Source organism: Channa argus, chromosome 1, assembly GCF_033026475.1.
Source record: "Channa argus isolate prfri chromosome 1, Channa argus male v1.0, whole genome shotgun sequence".
Lineage (NCBI taxonomy): Eukaryota > Metazoa > Chordata > Actinopteri > Anabantiformes > Channidae > Channa > Channa argus.
The window spans coordinates 42,317,463-42,332,270 of NC_090197.1; the positions used below are offsets into that span (position 1 = coordinate 42,317,463).

General features: G+C 38.4%; 1 protein-coding gene across 7 annotated transcripts in view; it reads left to right on the forward strand.

Annotated features, from left to right (window-relative positions):
- The window catches only part of LOC137137106 (collagen alpha-1(XIX) chain-like), an 87,683-nt gene that overhangs the window by 48,705 nt on the left and 24,170 nt on the right, over positions 1–14,808 (forward strand). For 6 of the 7 annotated variants that reach the window (XM_067523011.1, XM_067522991.1, XM_067523033.1 and 3 more), the window contains 11 exons: positions 2,842–2,904; positions 2,979–3,023; positions 4,924–4,956; positions 8,174–8,212; positions 8,341–8,379; positions 9,489–9,533; positions 10,281–10,334; positions 10,813–10,857; positions 12,280–12,360; positions 13,955–13,996; positions 14,661–14,738. In XM_067523011.1, coding sequence (XP_067379112.1) covers positions 2,842–2,904; positions 2,979–3,023; positions 4,924–4,956; positions 8,174–8,212; positions 8,341–8,379; positions 9,489–9,533; positions 10,281–10,334; positions 10,813–10,857; positions 12,280–12,360; positions 13,955–13,996; positions 14,661–14,738 — 564 coding nt within the window. The remainder of the gene's footprint in view (positions 1–2,841; positions 2,905–2,978; positions 3,024–4,923; positions 4,957–8,173; positions 8,213–8,340; positions 8,380–9,488; positions 9,534–10,280; positions 10,335–10,812; positions 10,858–12,279; positions 12,361–13,954; positions 13,997–14,660; positions 14,739–14,808) is intronic. The other variant, XM_067523000.1, reaches the window with a different exon arrangement.

Here is a 14,808-nt window from a genome sequence, read left to right on the forward strand (position 1 = left end):
GTTTGCCGGGGTGTCCGCTCAGGCTGCAGATTTCCTCCTGCTCCCTCTGCCCAGAGGAAGGAGAGGCGTCATTTGGCCAACCTTGAAACAGAAAGTTGTCTGTATGACCACAAACTTATTAGATTCCAAAATACGTGGCACCCTAATGATTGGTTTTGTTAAAGCCAAAACTAGAGGTTAGCATGATTACGGTACTCTGGAATTAAATTAACTGCGAAAGTAACTGGTAAAACTAAAGACTTCTCTTGGCATTAAGTAAAATATCTCTGAGACTGAAGGTTCACTGTAATCCTATGCCGTACTTAACTTTCATAAGTAAATAGAGTAAATGACTGAGTTTGAGCACAATGACGTAAAACACACACAAGGCAGCTAATTTCATGTAACACTAACTAATAATTGTTGTATAACCGTGTTGTAGTTAGCTGTTTTTTATTTTATTTTTTTCAGTGAACCTGTTGCCCTACGTACTCTAACCTACAACATTAAACTGAATTCAGAATGCCGGCAGGTTGAGTAACACCAAAAACCAAACAAAGCCAGCTATAACATAAAAGTGATTAGAGCATTTTCAGACATCGGGTATTTTAGATTCTTTGGCTCGTGCTGATGTTAGTTAGGAGGTAAAGTGCAGAGAAACAGTATTTTAGTGTTCTAATGCCTGTATTTTTTTGTGCTAGCCAGCCTTGCTCTTGTCATAAATCAGTCATGGCTCTACAGTACTTCATGGGCACGTCTTCATGTTATCATAAATTCACACTCATGTGGATGATAAGTAAACTCTCTGGTCCCAGAGAATCACTTCACATTTTAATCTGTTTAAGGCTATAAAGTATAGTCAAGCATTTAAAGGAATTTACACAACCTAATATGATTAGTGGGAGAAGCTAAATTGTTAGACACCCAGGAGGAAGTTTCAATGAACAGTAACAATTGAACGGTATTAGAGATTCTGTCTAGCAACATTTCTTGTGCATTTTTAAATTGGACAAAACAGATGCAAGTTAAACTGTGAGCTGAGCTCCCTCTCTCAGCAGAGTGTGAATGTTTTAAAATTAAAAAAAGGGCTGTGCTGTGCATGATTTGCTAGGAAGACAGTGTTCTCATGAATCACATCTCCATAACTGTATCTCCCACTGACACTCTCAAACGGGCTCTGACAGAACACTGCAGATATTGATGGATAGACAGAGAGAGATGCAGACAGGCTTAATTGCAGTTTGATGACTCACAGTGTCTCAAAGTCAACACATCATCCACAGACATCCACAGGTGGGCCAGTTCCCTGTCCTTTACACACTGGGCTTTCTCAATGTGTAAATACAGTGATAATTGGGATAAATACAGGCATGGTGCAGTTAATCTCATTTGAAAGGTTTATTAACTTGTTACATACCTCTCTGCCAATATATTGACTTTGAATGATCTGTCATGGAGATCTAACAAAGATAACACTGACATATTTTCAATTAGTCAATGCAGAATAAAATGTACATTTGTACAAGTGACTTTCTTGGATATGGCTTACTTTCCCTCTCATGCAATTTAAATTGAATGTCAGTCACATCCCCTCTGTTGTGCAAAATTCCAATAGAAAAACAGTAGAAAACCTTTTTTTGTGTACAATGACATATGTGGCTTACAGTTACACTGTACTGTAAGTGATTGTAAGTTTATTCACCTACAATACTAATAACAACTACTGCTATTTTTTGTGAACTCGTGATTAAAAAAAAGCCTCTATGTGGTCGATAAAGCTGCACAGAATTGAATTAGCACTCAAAGTCAGTTTAGAATATTAGTCGGACTATCCATCTTTTCACACAGTGCAGCCATCTACTGACTTAATAAAAAGCCCATAATTTGGACAAGGAAACAGTGACTATATCTCATTAAATAAATGGTATCATTGTGGCTGTCATTAAGGAGTCAAATGAATAGGGGAGGGGCTGAAAGTGAATGGCAATTATTGTCCAGGCACTACTAAGGTGTGTGCTGATATCTCTGTCTTGTCAGAACAGCACTTAATGCATCCTCCATAATTTTTCACCACAGAATATCCCAAGCATTGTCTACAAATATTCACATGTGCTGGAAACAACAATAATCTTTGACAAACAACATTTTCTTGTTTTCTGTTGTTCTCTCTTACTTGTTTTGCTGCGTAAGATGCGTAACTGTGCGTTTGTCCTGTCTAGACAGTTATCTCCAATCTGTAGGGTTTATTATGTGCCACTTGTCTGCCATGTGGCTTAAGTAATGGCTGGTAATGCCATATATTCAGTGCGCAAGACCCTGTGTATCAGCACCAAGGTGATTGGAAAAGGTCGTAAGACAGCAGGAAATGCATATAATATTATGGGTCTGTTGCTAAGACTTTCAAAAAAATGACAAGTTCTCCTGCATTTACAGTATCTGTATATAAAGAAAAAAGGCACAAGATGCAAATACATTTATTTTGCAGTTATCTTTGCTTAGTGTGTTCTCTGCATAACTTTTGAATTCAGTTGAAACGAATTAAGGAAAACTTAGGAGTAGTCATAAAGTGCCATCTATTGGCAGACAGGAGAATGATTGTAAATTTGGAAAACAGCTGCAAAACAGCAGTTCCTTCAATATTTCATTATCCTACTAGACTCACATAATGCCACAGACTCACAAACCTTTTTTCCCTACTATAATTACAAACTATTTTGATTTAGAGGTCTTATTGGTGAAAGTTTTATTTCCAGATTTAATCCAATTCCATAACAATTGTCCTGAGCTTTCTTGCTTTCTTTTTTTCTTTTGTCTTGTCTTTGCTGTCAGTCACTGTCACTGATCTGCTCTGTTCACATACAGGGAGAGAAGGTTGAGTCTGGAAGCCTGGGAGAGAAAGGGGAGAAAGGAGAGACAGGAGATCCTGTATGTATTTCCCTGCAGTAACATTTTCTCTGCGGTCATTTTGCAGAGTCATTAACCAAGGCCTCCTCCCACAGGGTCAGCCAGGTGCCGAGGGGGCCGAAGGGATGAAAGGACAAAAAGTAAGTCACATCAATGTCATATGTCATATATTATGATTCTGTGTGTGTGTGTTTGTGTGCTTCCTGAGACTTAGTGTGTGTGTGTGTGTGTGTGTGTGCTCCGTGAGACTTAGTGTGTGTGTGTGTGTGTGTGTGTGTGTGTATGTGTGTGTGTGTGCTTCCTGAGACTTAGTGTGTGTGTGTGTGTGTGAGTGTGTGTGTGCTCCCTGAGACTTAGTGTGTGTTTGTGTGTGTGTGTGTGTGAGGGGGGGAGATGACAAAAGGTGGTAGAGGTAACATAGTTCCAGCGATATTGAATTTAGGGGCTAGATCTTTTGAGTTAGTTATCTTACTCAAGGCTGTTTATCTTTCAAGGCTCTTGGAAATTATTGAGCAGTGAATAATGAATATGCATCATATAATTTCTTGCGTTTTTCAGTTGCTATTATTTGTGTCCTTTGCCTGCGTAAACATGCCTCAAATTGCATTTGTTGGTGGTGACAGTTTACTGTATCTGTGCATCTGTGTGTGTGTGTCCTTTTAAGTTCATTTGTGTTGACGCAATTCAACTCCTTTTTAATTTCATTTCCTTCATTTCTCTGTTTTTCCATTGCCGAGAATGGGATTTGCAGTGTCTGAAAAAGAAATGTCTCATTCTTAAGAAAAGTTGAGTCTGTGCCAAAACATTTGTATTATTGTTTCCTGCAGACACTGTCTTTATGTGGCCATTTACAAGGCACTTTACATTTATCCACATTTGTTGCCATGAACTTGTGAAAGGTCTAACTCAACCTTTATTATACACAGTACTACAAATTTTGTCTGCAATTTGATGACATTTTACAGCAACACAGTATAATTAAATAGGTGTAACTCATAATTCTGTGTAAAGGGCATTTAGAAAGTTGAATCTTTGGATTTTCTAATCGTTAAACCTTTAGGCCTAAGCATTTAAAAAGATTTAAACCAGCCTTGATAAAGTTCTGCAAATTACACTTTATTAAGGGACTACAGGCTTGCTGGATATACTGTGTTGATTTGGGCTACATGCTAAAATGCAAATTTTATTATTAACCTGTAAGTTCAGGGTCGCCACAGCAGATCATTTTTCCATGTTGATTCGGCACAGTTTCTATGCCGGATGCCCTTCCTTGCACAACCCTCCCCAATTTCTACTGGGCTTGGGACCGGCACTGCACAGCTGGGGATGGGAATGGGCTGTTGGGATTCCAGCGTCAATGTTCACGCTAAATGTTCGTGCCAAAAACTAAACAAATATAACGTTTCTAAGTTCAACCTTTTGGTGGGATTTCATTATGATGTTGGCCAAAAAGGCAACAAAAAAATTAAGCTGGGATAATTTGAGTAGTGAGATGTGTTTGATTTTCAGCCATTTGTCTCACCTTCAAGAGAAAAAGTGCATGACAATCCATTTAATATTAAATCCTCACGTTCCCAGGATTTAAATATTCTCCAAAAATCTGCAAGATTGTCTCTAATATTTAATAGTATTTGGATCCAGATCCAAATGGGGATTAAAAACTTCTAAAACTTTGCTTGTTTTAAACTTGGAGAACTGTGTAGCCTCAGTGATGTACAGCATACATTTTCGAAGTGTCTTTAAGTATTGTGTATTCATATATCTTGTGCTGTGTTTTCTTGTCTTATTGAAAGCACAACAATTATAACTTATAAATAATGAATTGAAAAATAGTATTTTCTCCCAAATCTGGTCATGTCATTGTGTAATTTCTCCAAAAATTTAAGATTTAGCCGTTCACCTGCGGCAACTTGCTTTAAGAAATACATTTGTTTAATGGGTTTTACGCCGTGTATTATCATTTTTTCATGTTCCTTTTCATCATCATCAAATATCAGGCTCTCAAATTGTAAATATGTTATGTTTTGATTGTATTTTCAGGGTGATGTTGGCCCTCCTGGTCCTCCTGGTCCTGTAAGTACAACACAGTGGGTAGGGCTCACTTTACACAATACAACTCATTGTTGATAAGTATGAGATTTTGCTTCTTAACATAGGATATAACTCCAGTGTTTAATGTTTACATTTGCTGTCACACCTCCATGGTGGTCTCCTGTAACCAGTTCAGATTATTTTACAATCAGTACATTTCTTTATCTGTGTATGCATAGTTTTAAAAAACAAATGTCTCATTTCTAATCTTTGTACAAATAATAGATTGGTGTTGATGAAGGGCATAAAACATGGGCAGGTTTTTTGAGGTAGTTGTGATCAGTTGTGTTGAATTTCCTTGGGGAAGAACGTTGTTGGGGTTTTGGTTTTTTGGTTTTGTTTGTTTTTTCAAGTAATAAACTCACTGATTTGACAACAAGCTATCAGTGATTTTTATGCAAGAATACAGCAGACAAATATCCACAAAATGTAAAGACATAAATGCTGTGAACTGTAACTTCTCGTGTATCTAAAGGAACACATTTTCATAAGCTATAACATACTGTAGTTGTGATCTTTATAGTGTGAAATAATAAGGACCATATAAAAATATTGTAAATTATATGAGGATTTATGTTGGAAGACACTAGTGGCACTTTTAGTGGAGGAAGAAAATAAAATCAGAGAAACTCTGATGTTTTGGTGGATGTCTGATGTACACTGAAGGTGACACAGAGTGGGTGTCGCTGAGAAGATAGAACTCATTGCTTAGACATTTTAAAGTCACAAACACACTGTGACAAATCAGTTAAAGATCTGCGAGGAGGCAACGCTAACGACATGCTGTAAATATAAGCACCTTTTTTTAAAAATAGAAATTCAAGTATAAAATATGTCGAATGTAAACATGGTATTTCGGGTTTGACATTTTGATGACTCGCCTTAATGGCTTTTGGTCTAAAGATGTGCCCATCGAGCCCATGAAGGCCTAAGACATGAGCTTGGTAACAAACTTTGATGGCTTTCATTCTTTTTCTCATTCTCATAGCTTGTTGGCAAGTGATTCATATGGAAATCAGACAACTTAATTATACAGTGAGGAAATATCACTCACTCTCCACTAGTTTCACTGGTTTCTGTCTAACCAACAAAAAGTCTACTTGCCTAATAAGAATAGATATCAATGTAGGCGGTTTTAATGGTTGTTCAAAACATTGGAGTCTTGCTTTACAATTAGGTTTGAATAGTTGTCTCTTTTTACAAAATTTTATTCAAGGGAGGTAAGAATATAAAAAAATAAAAAAATCCATCCAAACCCAGATACTCTGTAGTGTTCATTGTTGTGTAGTGAGGTGTGGGCCACCAAGGATCTAGTAGCAGATGTATACTATAGCAGAGAGCATAGGGGGAGACATTAGTCATTTGATAAATGAGGCTATTTGAATATTTACTACCAGTCTCTGTCTGTGCTCTCTGCCTTCCCGCGGCAGATAATTTTGGCAGTTAAGCATCGATTTCCCTTACACAGCAGAAGCAAGGGTTCAGATCATTACGTTCCCTTCATAAACCTTCCTGTGCCTCTGTTTATTAGTGACAGGGAGGAGCAGCAGGCTTACAGGCATACATGGCCATCACTTCCCCCAGTGCCTTTAAAGTGGCAAAACAGTCTTTTCAGTTCTAGGACTGTCCTGTGTTTTTACTGCTGCCAGTATTGCTTTACAATAGAGTTTTATAATCTATTAAACTGAATCTGTTATGCCAAGTTTTGTTGAGTAAATGGCCCCGTGGCAGCATTTCACTGCCTTTGAGAACAATTCTGTGTTGCCTTTTTTTGATCTGGTCACATACCAATGCCACTGAGACACTGTTCTGCATCCAAGTCAAGACAACTGACAGCAGCTGCTTTGCGTGGTGACTGGAGGTTGAAGTCTGATTGATTATGCAGACAGTCCACTGGGCCAAATGGGGATTCACTAACTTTTCACTAATTTTTTTTTGGGAGGACGGGAAATGTCAGGTCTACTTGTATAACACCTAATCACAGTAAAACTTTCAAAAGGGTCATAGGAATAAAGTATTTAGTCAGGAATCAAGCACCTGCTTAGATGGACCAAGAAAAACTGTAGCTACCCCCCAAATAGGAAAAAATTATCTCAACAGAAGACCCGTCCGTTAAAATATAGGTGGATTGGGGGGATCGTAAGTTTTCTAACCTGGATAAGGCTTCCAGCTCCAAGATTACTTCATTTGTTTCAAGACAGAACTGGTTAGAATTGCATAAAGGATTCTGCATACTGGTTAATACAAAGGGCCTGAGGACATTTAGATGTAATGAGTTCTGATGACTATAGTAGATAATTAGATTTGCTTTCTAGATTGCTTTGCTCAGGTTTTAACACACTGGGGCTCAAACATTGCTTTGCTTTTAAAACATTTGGCCATTTTAAACCAACATTTTATTGTGTACCTCATATCCAAATGTGCCTACTATCCAGTATTAATATGTGATACCAGTGTCAGCAGTAGCCCAACTAAAAGAATCAGTGATTTCACTCTTCCACTTCTACTTGCTGTGTGAGCACTTTGAAGGATAATTGTGGCCATTATTAAAGTTACATTGTAGAGATATGATCTTTTTTTAGTAGCCTAGTAATTAAACATTGCACTTGTTTAAACACATGTGTCGGGTCTCATGTGTGCTATGTGGGGTGGTCAGTAGTCTGGCTCTGTTCAGGGTGTGTTTACTCCTACATATTATCTGTATTTGTATCGCTGTCAGATCCACCATGACGTATTTAATGCCAGGTCCCAATGAGGTCCACAAATGATGATGATAAATGATTCGAGGAACTCGTACATCTGGAAAAGCTTGGAGTCCTAGTAATTTCTGCTTTACTCTGAGATTTAATGTGGACATTCCACCTCTTTGCCTATAATAGCAGTTCCAGGGATTAATTTACCTGAGCTGACTAGTTTTGACCTTTTTCCTTCCATTTCATTTTTTATTGTTTTTGTTATTGAAGGCAATGCCCAGCGGTCCTGTTTTGAAGGTATAAAAGAGATATGAAAATATTCTTTCAAACACAGGTTTAGATTTGGTAATTGAAAAGACAGTAGGGCACTTATTTTTGTATGAATCTGAAAGACATTGTTACTCCAACTTTGCCTTCTTAAGAGTCAACAACTCAAAGGTGTTTGTTTAATTGTTAGATCACAGGAGAGTATTTAGGGAACACTTTGTATTTTTTATTCCTTCTAGGTGTTGACAGCTCATGGACTACGACAGCTGTCTGGAACTGTAAGCAGCTGTTATATTATAAAAGTTGAAATGTGTATTCATTGTGTCCTATTGTCTGGTTCTTCAAATTGCACCCTAGTTAAACTTCAGTCTCAATTTAAAATGGTCTGTTTTCTTTTGTTTTGGAGGATGAAGAAAGATCCCAAAAGGGAGAAAAGGGAGATCAGGTAACTGTTTCTTTATTTAATCTCATTATTATGTCTCACAAAAGACACTTTTAACATTAATGCCACAGTGTGAACAATGTTTCAAATTTCCTATGTAACATTAACCATTATTCGGAAAACCATTTATTTGGAAAGAACAGTTGAACTTCAACTGTTCTTCTAATGTTGATTATCATCCAATGTTCTACAGAGGTTGAGCAAAGAATTCATTGATGAACATTTATTTTTTTGGACCTCAAAACACCTGATGTAACTTCTTGAGGCAAGCAGATAACAGAGGCTCCTGAGACAGCTATTGACCAGACATCAAAACACTGCTGGGGAAAAGAGATGTAGAGTATAAATCTAGAAATTACAGATTTATGGCAGGACAAATGTAGGTAAAACGAAGGCAAGAGCAAAAAATGACATGTACGGAACATGTCAAATGGATTACTCAATGTTACTAACTTCACACAGCATGAAAATAATGTTCTGATGATCATTGATAAAAAGTTAAAAAAGTTTACTTCACTGATTTCTTTCTGCACATTTTGAGAAATGATGGTCATGTATCTCCATTGCTTTCTGCTGGGGGAGAAAGGAGCTCAAGGCTTGTTGAAGGCGTACAGTAGCACTTGCACAAAAACCTTTGCAATGGTATCCACTGCCAACAAAAAGAGGCTCCGAAGTCAATTTCGTCCACTGTCAAATTCTCAAAATTATGGGTGCAACAAAAGTTACAACAGTGCAGGGCAGTATAGAGTATACAGAGTTTTAATGAATGTGTATTACTATAAAAAGTGTTCAACACAACACTGAAACACGATGATGCTACAACTTGTCCTAAGATCAGAGATATCCATTTTGTGAGAGGTGTTTCGACTTGTTGTCAGAGAGCCAAATTTTACGAGCGCACACCAAACTTTATTCCTTTCCTACAAAAGTTTGCAAACATTTTCATTCTACTCTATCTTGAATTAAAAAAACAAATCAAATGTATTAAATGTGTAGCTCTGTAGCTTATGTATTGTTGATATTTTGATAATAATGCACATTCACTTTGGTTAGAAATCTGTTGTTTTCTCTGCTGAACACATCTTTCTCTCGCTTTTTTGACAATGTGACAGGGAGACATAGGAGCACCAGGACAAAAAGGAGATCAAGGTCCAGAGGTGAGTCTTAGTATTTATCTCTGCTGTGTACAATACAGAAAGGCCAATGGAAGTGTACAAAAACGCCAGATACACATATGGGTAAGATGTACACTGCTGTGACTCTGATATTAAAAAAAGATCATTAACAGATCTCAAATAGAACATTTCTTAAGAGTTCGATCTCAATAGCAGCATCTTAATAATTTGACGTTGTAAAAGGTGATCACACTAGCTGGTTCAGGCCAATATTAGCATAGCATACTCACCTGAAGGGTGAACTTCTCATTAAATTCATCGTATCCCAGTTTCTTTAGCTTTTGGTGAAAGTTCTGTTCCATCCCAGTCATGGAAGGTGTAAACTGTATAGAGTTGCAGATAAAATATTGATACTTGCGTATTACTTTTCTCTTATTATTCTATATAGGCTCAGTTTCCATGGTAATTCAGTATGTGGATCATTGAGCTTAAAGCTATAAAGAAAATAATGAGATTAGACGGAGAATGTACATAAACAGCTATAAGCTTTTATTTCTGCAGTCATGAAGATATTCTCCCTGCATACTGTAACTACCATGAAACAAACTATGGTTTATTAAGAAGGCAGCAGGGGCTGCACTAGAAGAGCACAGCTTTTTGAAATGCTCTGGAAAGTCGATGCCTACAGTGGAGCTGGCTGAGCTATAACATTCAAAGCCCAGACTATTCTGTCACCAAACAAAAGGAGAAAATAGCCCAAAGTATTGGTTTTTCTTTGTGTTTTGCCAGGGGAAACAAGGCCTGCCTGGACCCACTGGACTCCCAGGACTCCCAGGCGAGCCAGTAAGTATATTGGCACCAGACACTAGTACTTCAAGTCAAGCCTTCGTTTCTTTCATTGGCTTATCTGTCACCTTGCCATATCCTCAACTCTCTTACTCAGCCTAGCAGAATGAAAGAGAGATAAACCGATAAACCTCAACAGGCAAAGACAGAGAGGAAGTAGGGAGAAAAGTCCAGAATTTTTATACAGACGATCAGTAATCAAATTTAAGAATTAATTAGTGGAAAGAGGCAAATCTAAGCGCTTTATGCCAGGAATGGAGGCAGAGGCCCAATCTGTTCTCCACACCTGCTTCGGTAATGAGCATCTGTCTTTATTCAAAAGCAGGGAGGGAAAAGAGGCATTTCATAAATCCTGGCTAAGGGAAATTATGTTGGAACACGGCAGCCCGCTGAAGCAGTGAGGAGGTGGAGATAAATGTGTGTGAGGAGATGAAGGCTTGGTGATAGATGTGTCTCTTTTCACCACTATTTACAGGGCTCTTCAGGGGTGCCCGGGAGAGATGGCCTGAAAGGAGAAAAGGTAAACTTGAAATCAAGTTCTCACCTCAAAGATAAATATGAGGCTATGATGTTTTATCACACGTTGAACATGCTAGACATCTTGTGAAGACACATTTCAAATTACTCGGCCTGCATGCCATCCTCAGTCACGTTGTAACTTTGTGTGTTCTCGCCTTTGATGTCTCTTTCTACTCTTTTATTTGTACACAAATGCCTTCGTGCAACAGGACTTGTTCCAAATCCTGTGCTAAAAGTGGCAAAATGGAAAAGTACACAGTTGGCATGCATATTTGATAGGGTTTGTCACTTGTCAAAATAAATGAAACCAGACTCAAGTTTCCACACCCACTGGAGTCACTCTTTTAGATTCCAGGGCAAAGAAATAAGCCTAAAGTGCCTAATAAGCCTCCTACATCCATTCACGTCTATAATCCTGCTTTGTGATCTTTGCTTTACTGGAATTAACCGTGATCCAAGAGTCAGTTCTGCTTGTTTATACTCATACGGTGGTCTATGCTAACTGTGAGAAAACAAACAATGCATGTATGCTAAAAATGAAGCTGGAGCCAGGAGACAATTAGCTTGGCATAAAATCTAGAAGCAGGGGGAAACCGCTAACCTACAGTAGCTCTGCCTAACAGTTACATATTACACGAGACTGCATCTTCTTAATTAATCCATACAAAAATGTTTCAGTGTTTAAATAAGTTTATTAAATGTTACATGACCACGAACACTGGAACTAGCTGCTAAAGCAAAGACAACATGTTAGAAGACTTTTTTACAGGCAAACTATTGCCTCTGTGACACTACATGTAGGCTTTGTGGTCAGTATGATAAAATGGAAAGATATACAGGTGTGATGTTTTAACACGAGGTGAACACACTAGACATCTTGCAAAGCTTTCAGCTTTCATGCCACTCATCTCATGTTTGATACTGTATATCGCAACATATATTTATGACAGAAAACTGACAGCAGCCCACAACTTTTGTATTTGTACAGGTCTGTGCAGGGCCAAAAAATGTCCCCTTTACTGGTGCTTAATGTGTATACACAAAAAAAAAAGATCAACGGTACCTTCAGTGGTTGCCACAGCAGAATGTGTTCCCCACGTTGATTTGGCATGTGTCTTTATGCCGTATGCCTTCCTGTCGCCAACCCCACCATTTTTATCTGGGCTCGGGACCCAGGTGGGGCCACACCTGGTGGGGTGGGATTTGAACCCATGGCCTTCTGCATCCCAATGCACTACCACTGAAGCTTAATGTGTCTACACACTGATGTGCAAAATTAACCTGGTATCCTTTACCCTTCAGTCTCTTTGTTGTTGCCCACCCATGACATTATGCACTACATCCTTTGCATTGTTGAGATAACAAAGTCCATGTGATATGATGTCTGTGGAGAAACTTCTGAATGCTGTCTTTCTGTCTGTAGGGGGACTCAGGTGGCGTGATGGGGCCACAGGGACCTCCAGGTCCTAAGGGGGAGCCTGGAGAACCTGGAGGTGGATATATGGTGGGTACCCTGTTGAGTGTCACTTAGTAGGCTTCATCTGCTGAGTCACATGGCACAAACGTGGAAATGGTTAGAGTGGAAAAATACAAGTTTACAAAGTGTGAATCATCTACAAACAGCTGGAAAACAAGCTAAAGGAATCCTGCTAATTTAGGTGCCAATATGGAGATACAGTGGCGTTAAGTAATCCACCAGTGGATAACCCCAGGCCGGGTAATCACCTATCCTCTCATTTTTGGCCTTATAGCTGTTGAAGCACTCTCTTTTATGGACATGGCTTTGCATATAGAAACATTCATTAAAGCTTTGTCAAAAGACAAGTGCGTGTGTAGCCAAAGCCTCGCTCGAGGTTGACAGCACTTGCACTTCAGTTACCTGGAGGGGCTCTGCATCTTTAAGCAATCATGTTTGTTTGTGCATGGAAACACCGAACTGAACATTAAGCCCGACAGCAGACCTACTCATCAGGCACGCAGCGCAGTAAAGCTGAGCAGAGTAATAAGGCAAAGATTGTGTTCAGGCAGAAGTATTTAAAACCTCTTTAAGGTTTTCCTGCACTGTGAAAATTGGACTGAGATTGGAAAAGAGGGCTATGGACGTGTCAAGGAAAGATGTTTTTGAAGGTCTTGTATTGTTAGATAGTTCAAAGCTAACAAAGAGAAATATATGTGGTCTAGAGTGGCCGTCCTCCTGCAATAATCCCGAACGTGATTTCTGTCTAAGCACTGGCAGAAATGTGAGTTTTCAACATTTTATTGTCTTTGTTAAGTTAGACTAAGAAGAGATTAGAAGCAACAAGCAGAACTCAATGCAGATGGTCTGAGCATCTTTAATGAGTCAGCCTGCTCAAGTATTTAATGTCACTATATTGATTTTGTCTTTAAATGAAAAATGAACAATTTACTCTTTGTTTCTTTTGACTTTTTATCAATTGCATGAATAGGCAATCCCCTGCTACTCTCAAGTATGGATGAAACCTTTTTTTTCCAGTGCAAGTACCAGTGCATGTCTAGTCTAGAGAAAAAAAAGTCTAATGGAACTTTTTTAATCAAAACGAAATGCAGTTAAATCATCATATTATTTGTCTAAAAAAGTTTTGTACCTCCTAAACTTTCCTCAGTTCTGTTTTATATTTCTGTAGCTTAGTACATATTTTACTCAAACTAAAGAATAACTGTGTTAGTTCAGATCCAACCTCTGCACAGCTAATTTACATTGTGCAGTATAGGACTTGTAACCATAATACATGCTGACCAAAGAAATCAATTTCTCATCTGGACTATACAGTAAATAATGCTTACAGTAGCCCCAATTCCAATCAACATTTTTCTCTGTGGTATGGCATTATCAGTCTGCCTATGTACATAGAAACCATTTAAAATCTTGTTAAACGTATTGATCATGAGCTCATAATGCAATTCGGTTTTTGGACTGTTTGCACTGTGGAGTGTCGCTTGTACAGATTCAATATTACTGTTTAAATTCCAGCAGGAAAACAACAGCTGTTTCAAGCCGCACCTCAGGTCTCAAAGTGAATTGCCGATGAAAGTGCTGTGAGTCCCTATTCTAATGTCTTCTTCCTGTGGTTTTGTAGGGCAGTGGCTTGTCTCTAACTAGAGCATCTCGTGGGCCCAAGGTAGGAAGCATTACACAGCTTTCTGTACTGCCCACTGTTTTAACAACTACAGAGAACAACTACAGATGAACCTGTAGCATTCGTGGTCTTCATGTGCATGTTTTGAAATGATTATAAAGTATTTGGTTATTTAACCCTATAAATTATACAATAAAGGATGTGTTTAGCCTACAGTGATTTTGTAATTAACTGATCTGTGTTACTCTGGCCAAGTTTGCATTTGCACTACCACATGTAGTGGTCGAAACATGATTTTGTTTTTCACCAGTTAGTACTTATAAAAGTACACCCTAGGCTCCAATTACCCCTGGTTATAATCGCTGGTGTATGTAACACTTTTATGTTCTACTTTATGTTATTTTAAACTCTAGAAGGCATGTTAGTATTTTCGATTAAATCATGCCAAAGTTAAACGAATATGTACTAAACATGCTCCAGTTATAATGGTCTTGGTACATTTCAATGAATCAAGTATCACAACATATATGAGACTTCAAATGAAATAGATAATGAACACTGGTCTTGTACATAGCAGTGTTTCTTACCTTCAACTTATAACGAGAAAATGAACTCTGATGGGGCCTGAATATTTGATGATCATGCAGGGCAGCAGCTCTCCATTACATCTGGATTCACAAACCCTTCTGACTTGTATTTTTCTCAGGGTGAGAGGGGTGTCCCAGGATTGCCAGGGGACCATGGTGAAAAAGGTGAACCTGGAGAGAGTGTCACAGGGCTGCCTGTGAGTATCACGTATTGATTGGTCTGTGTTTCTCTTGTTTATAATTGCGTTTAAAGTATTATTTCTTCAG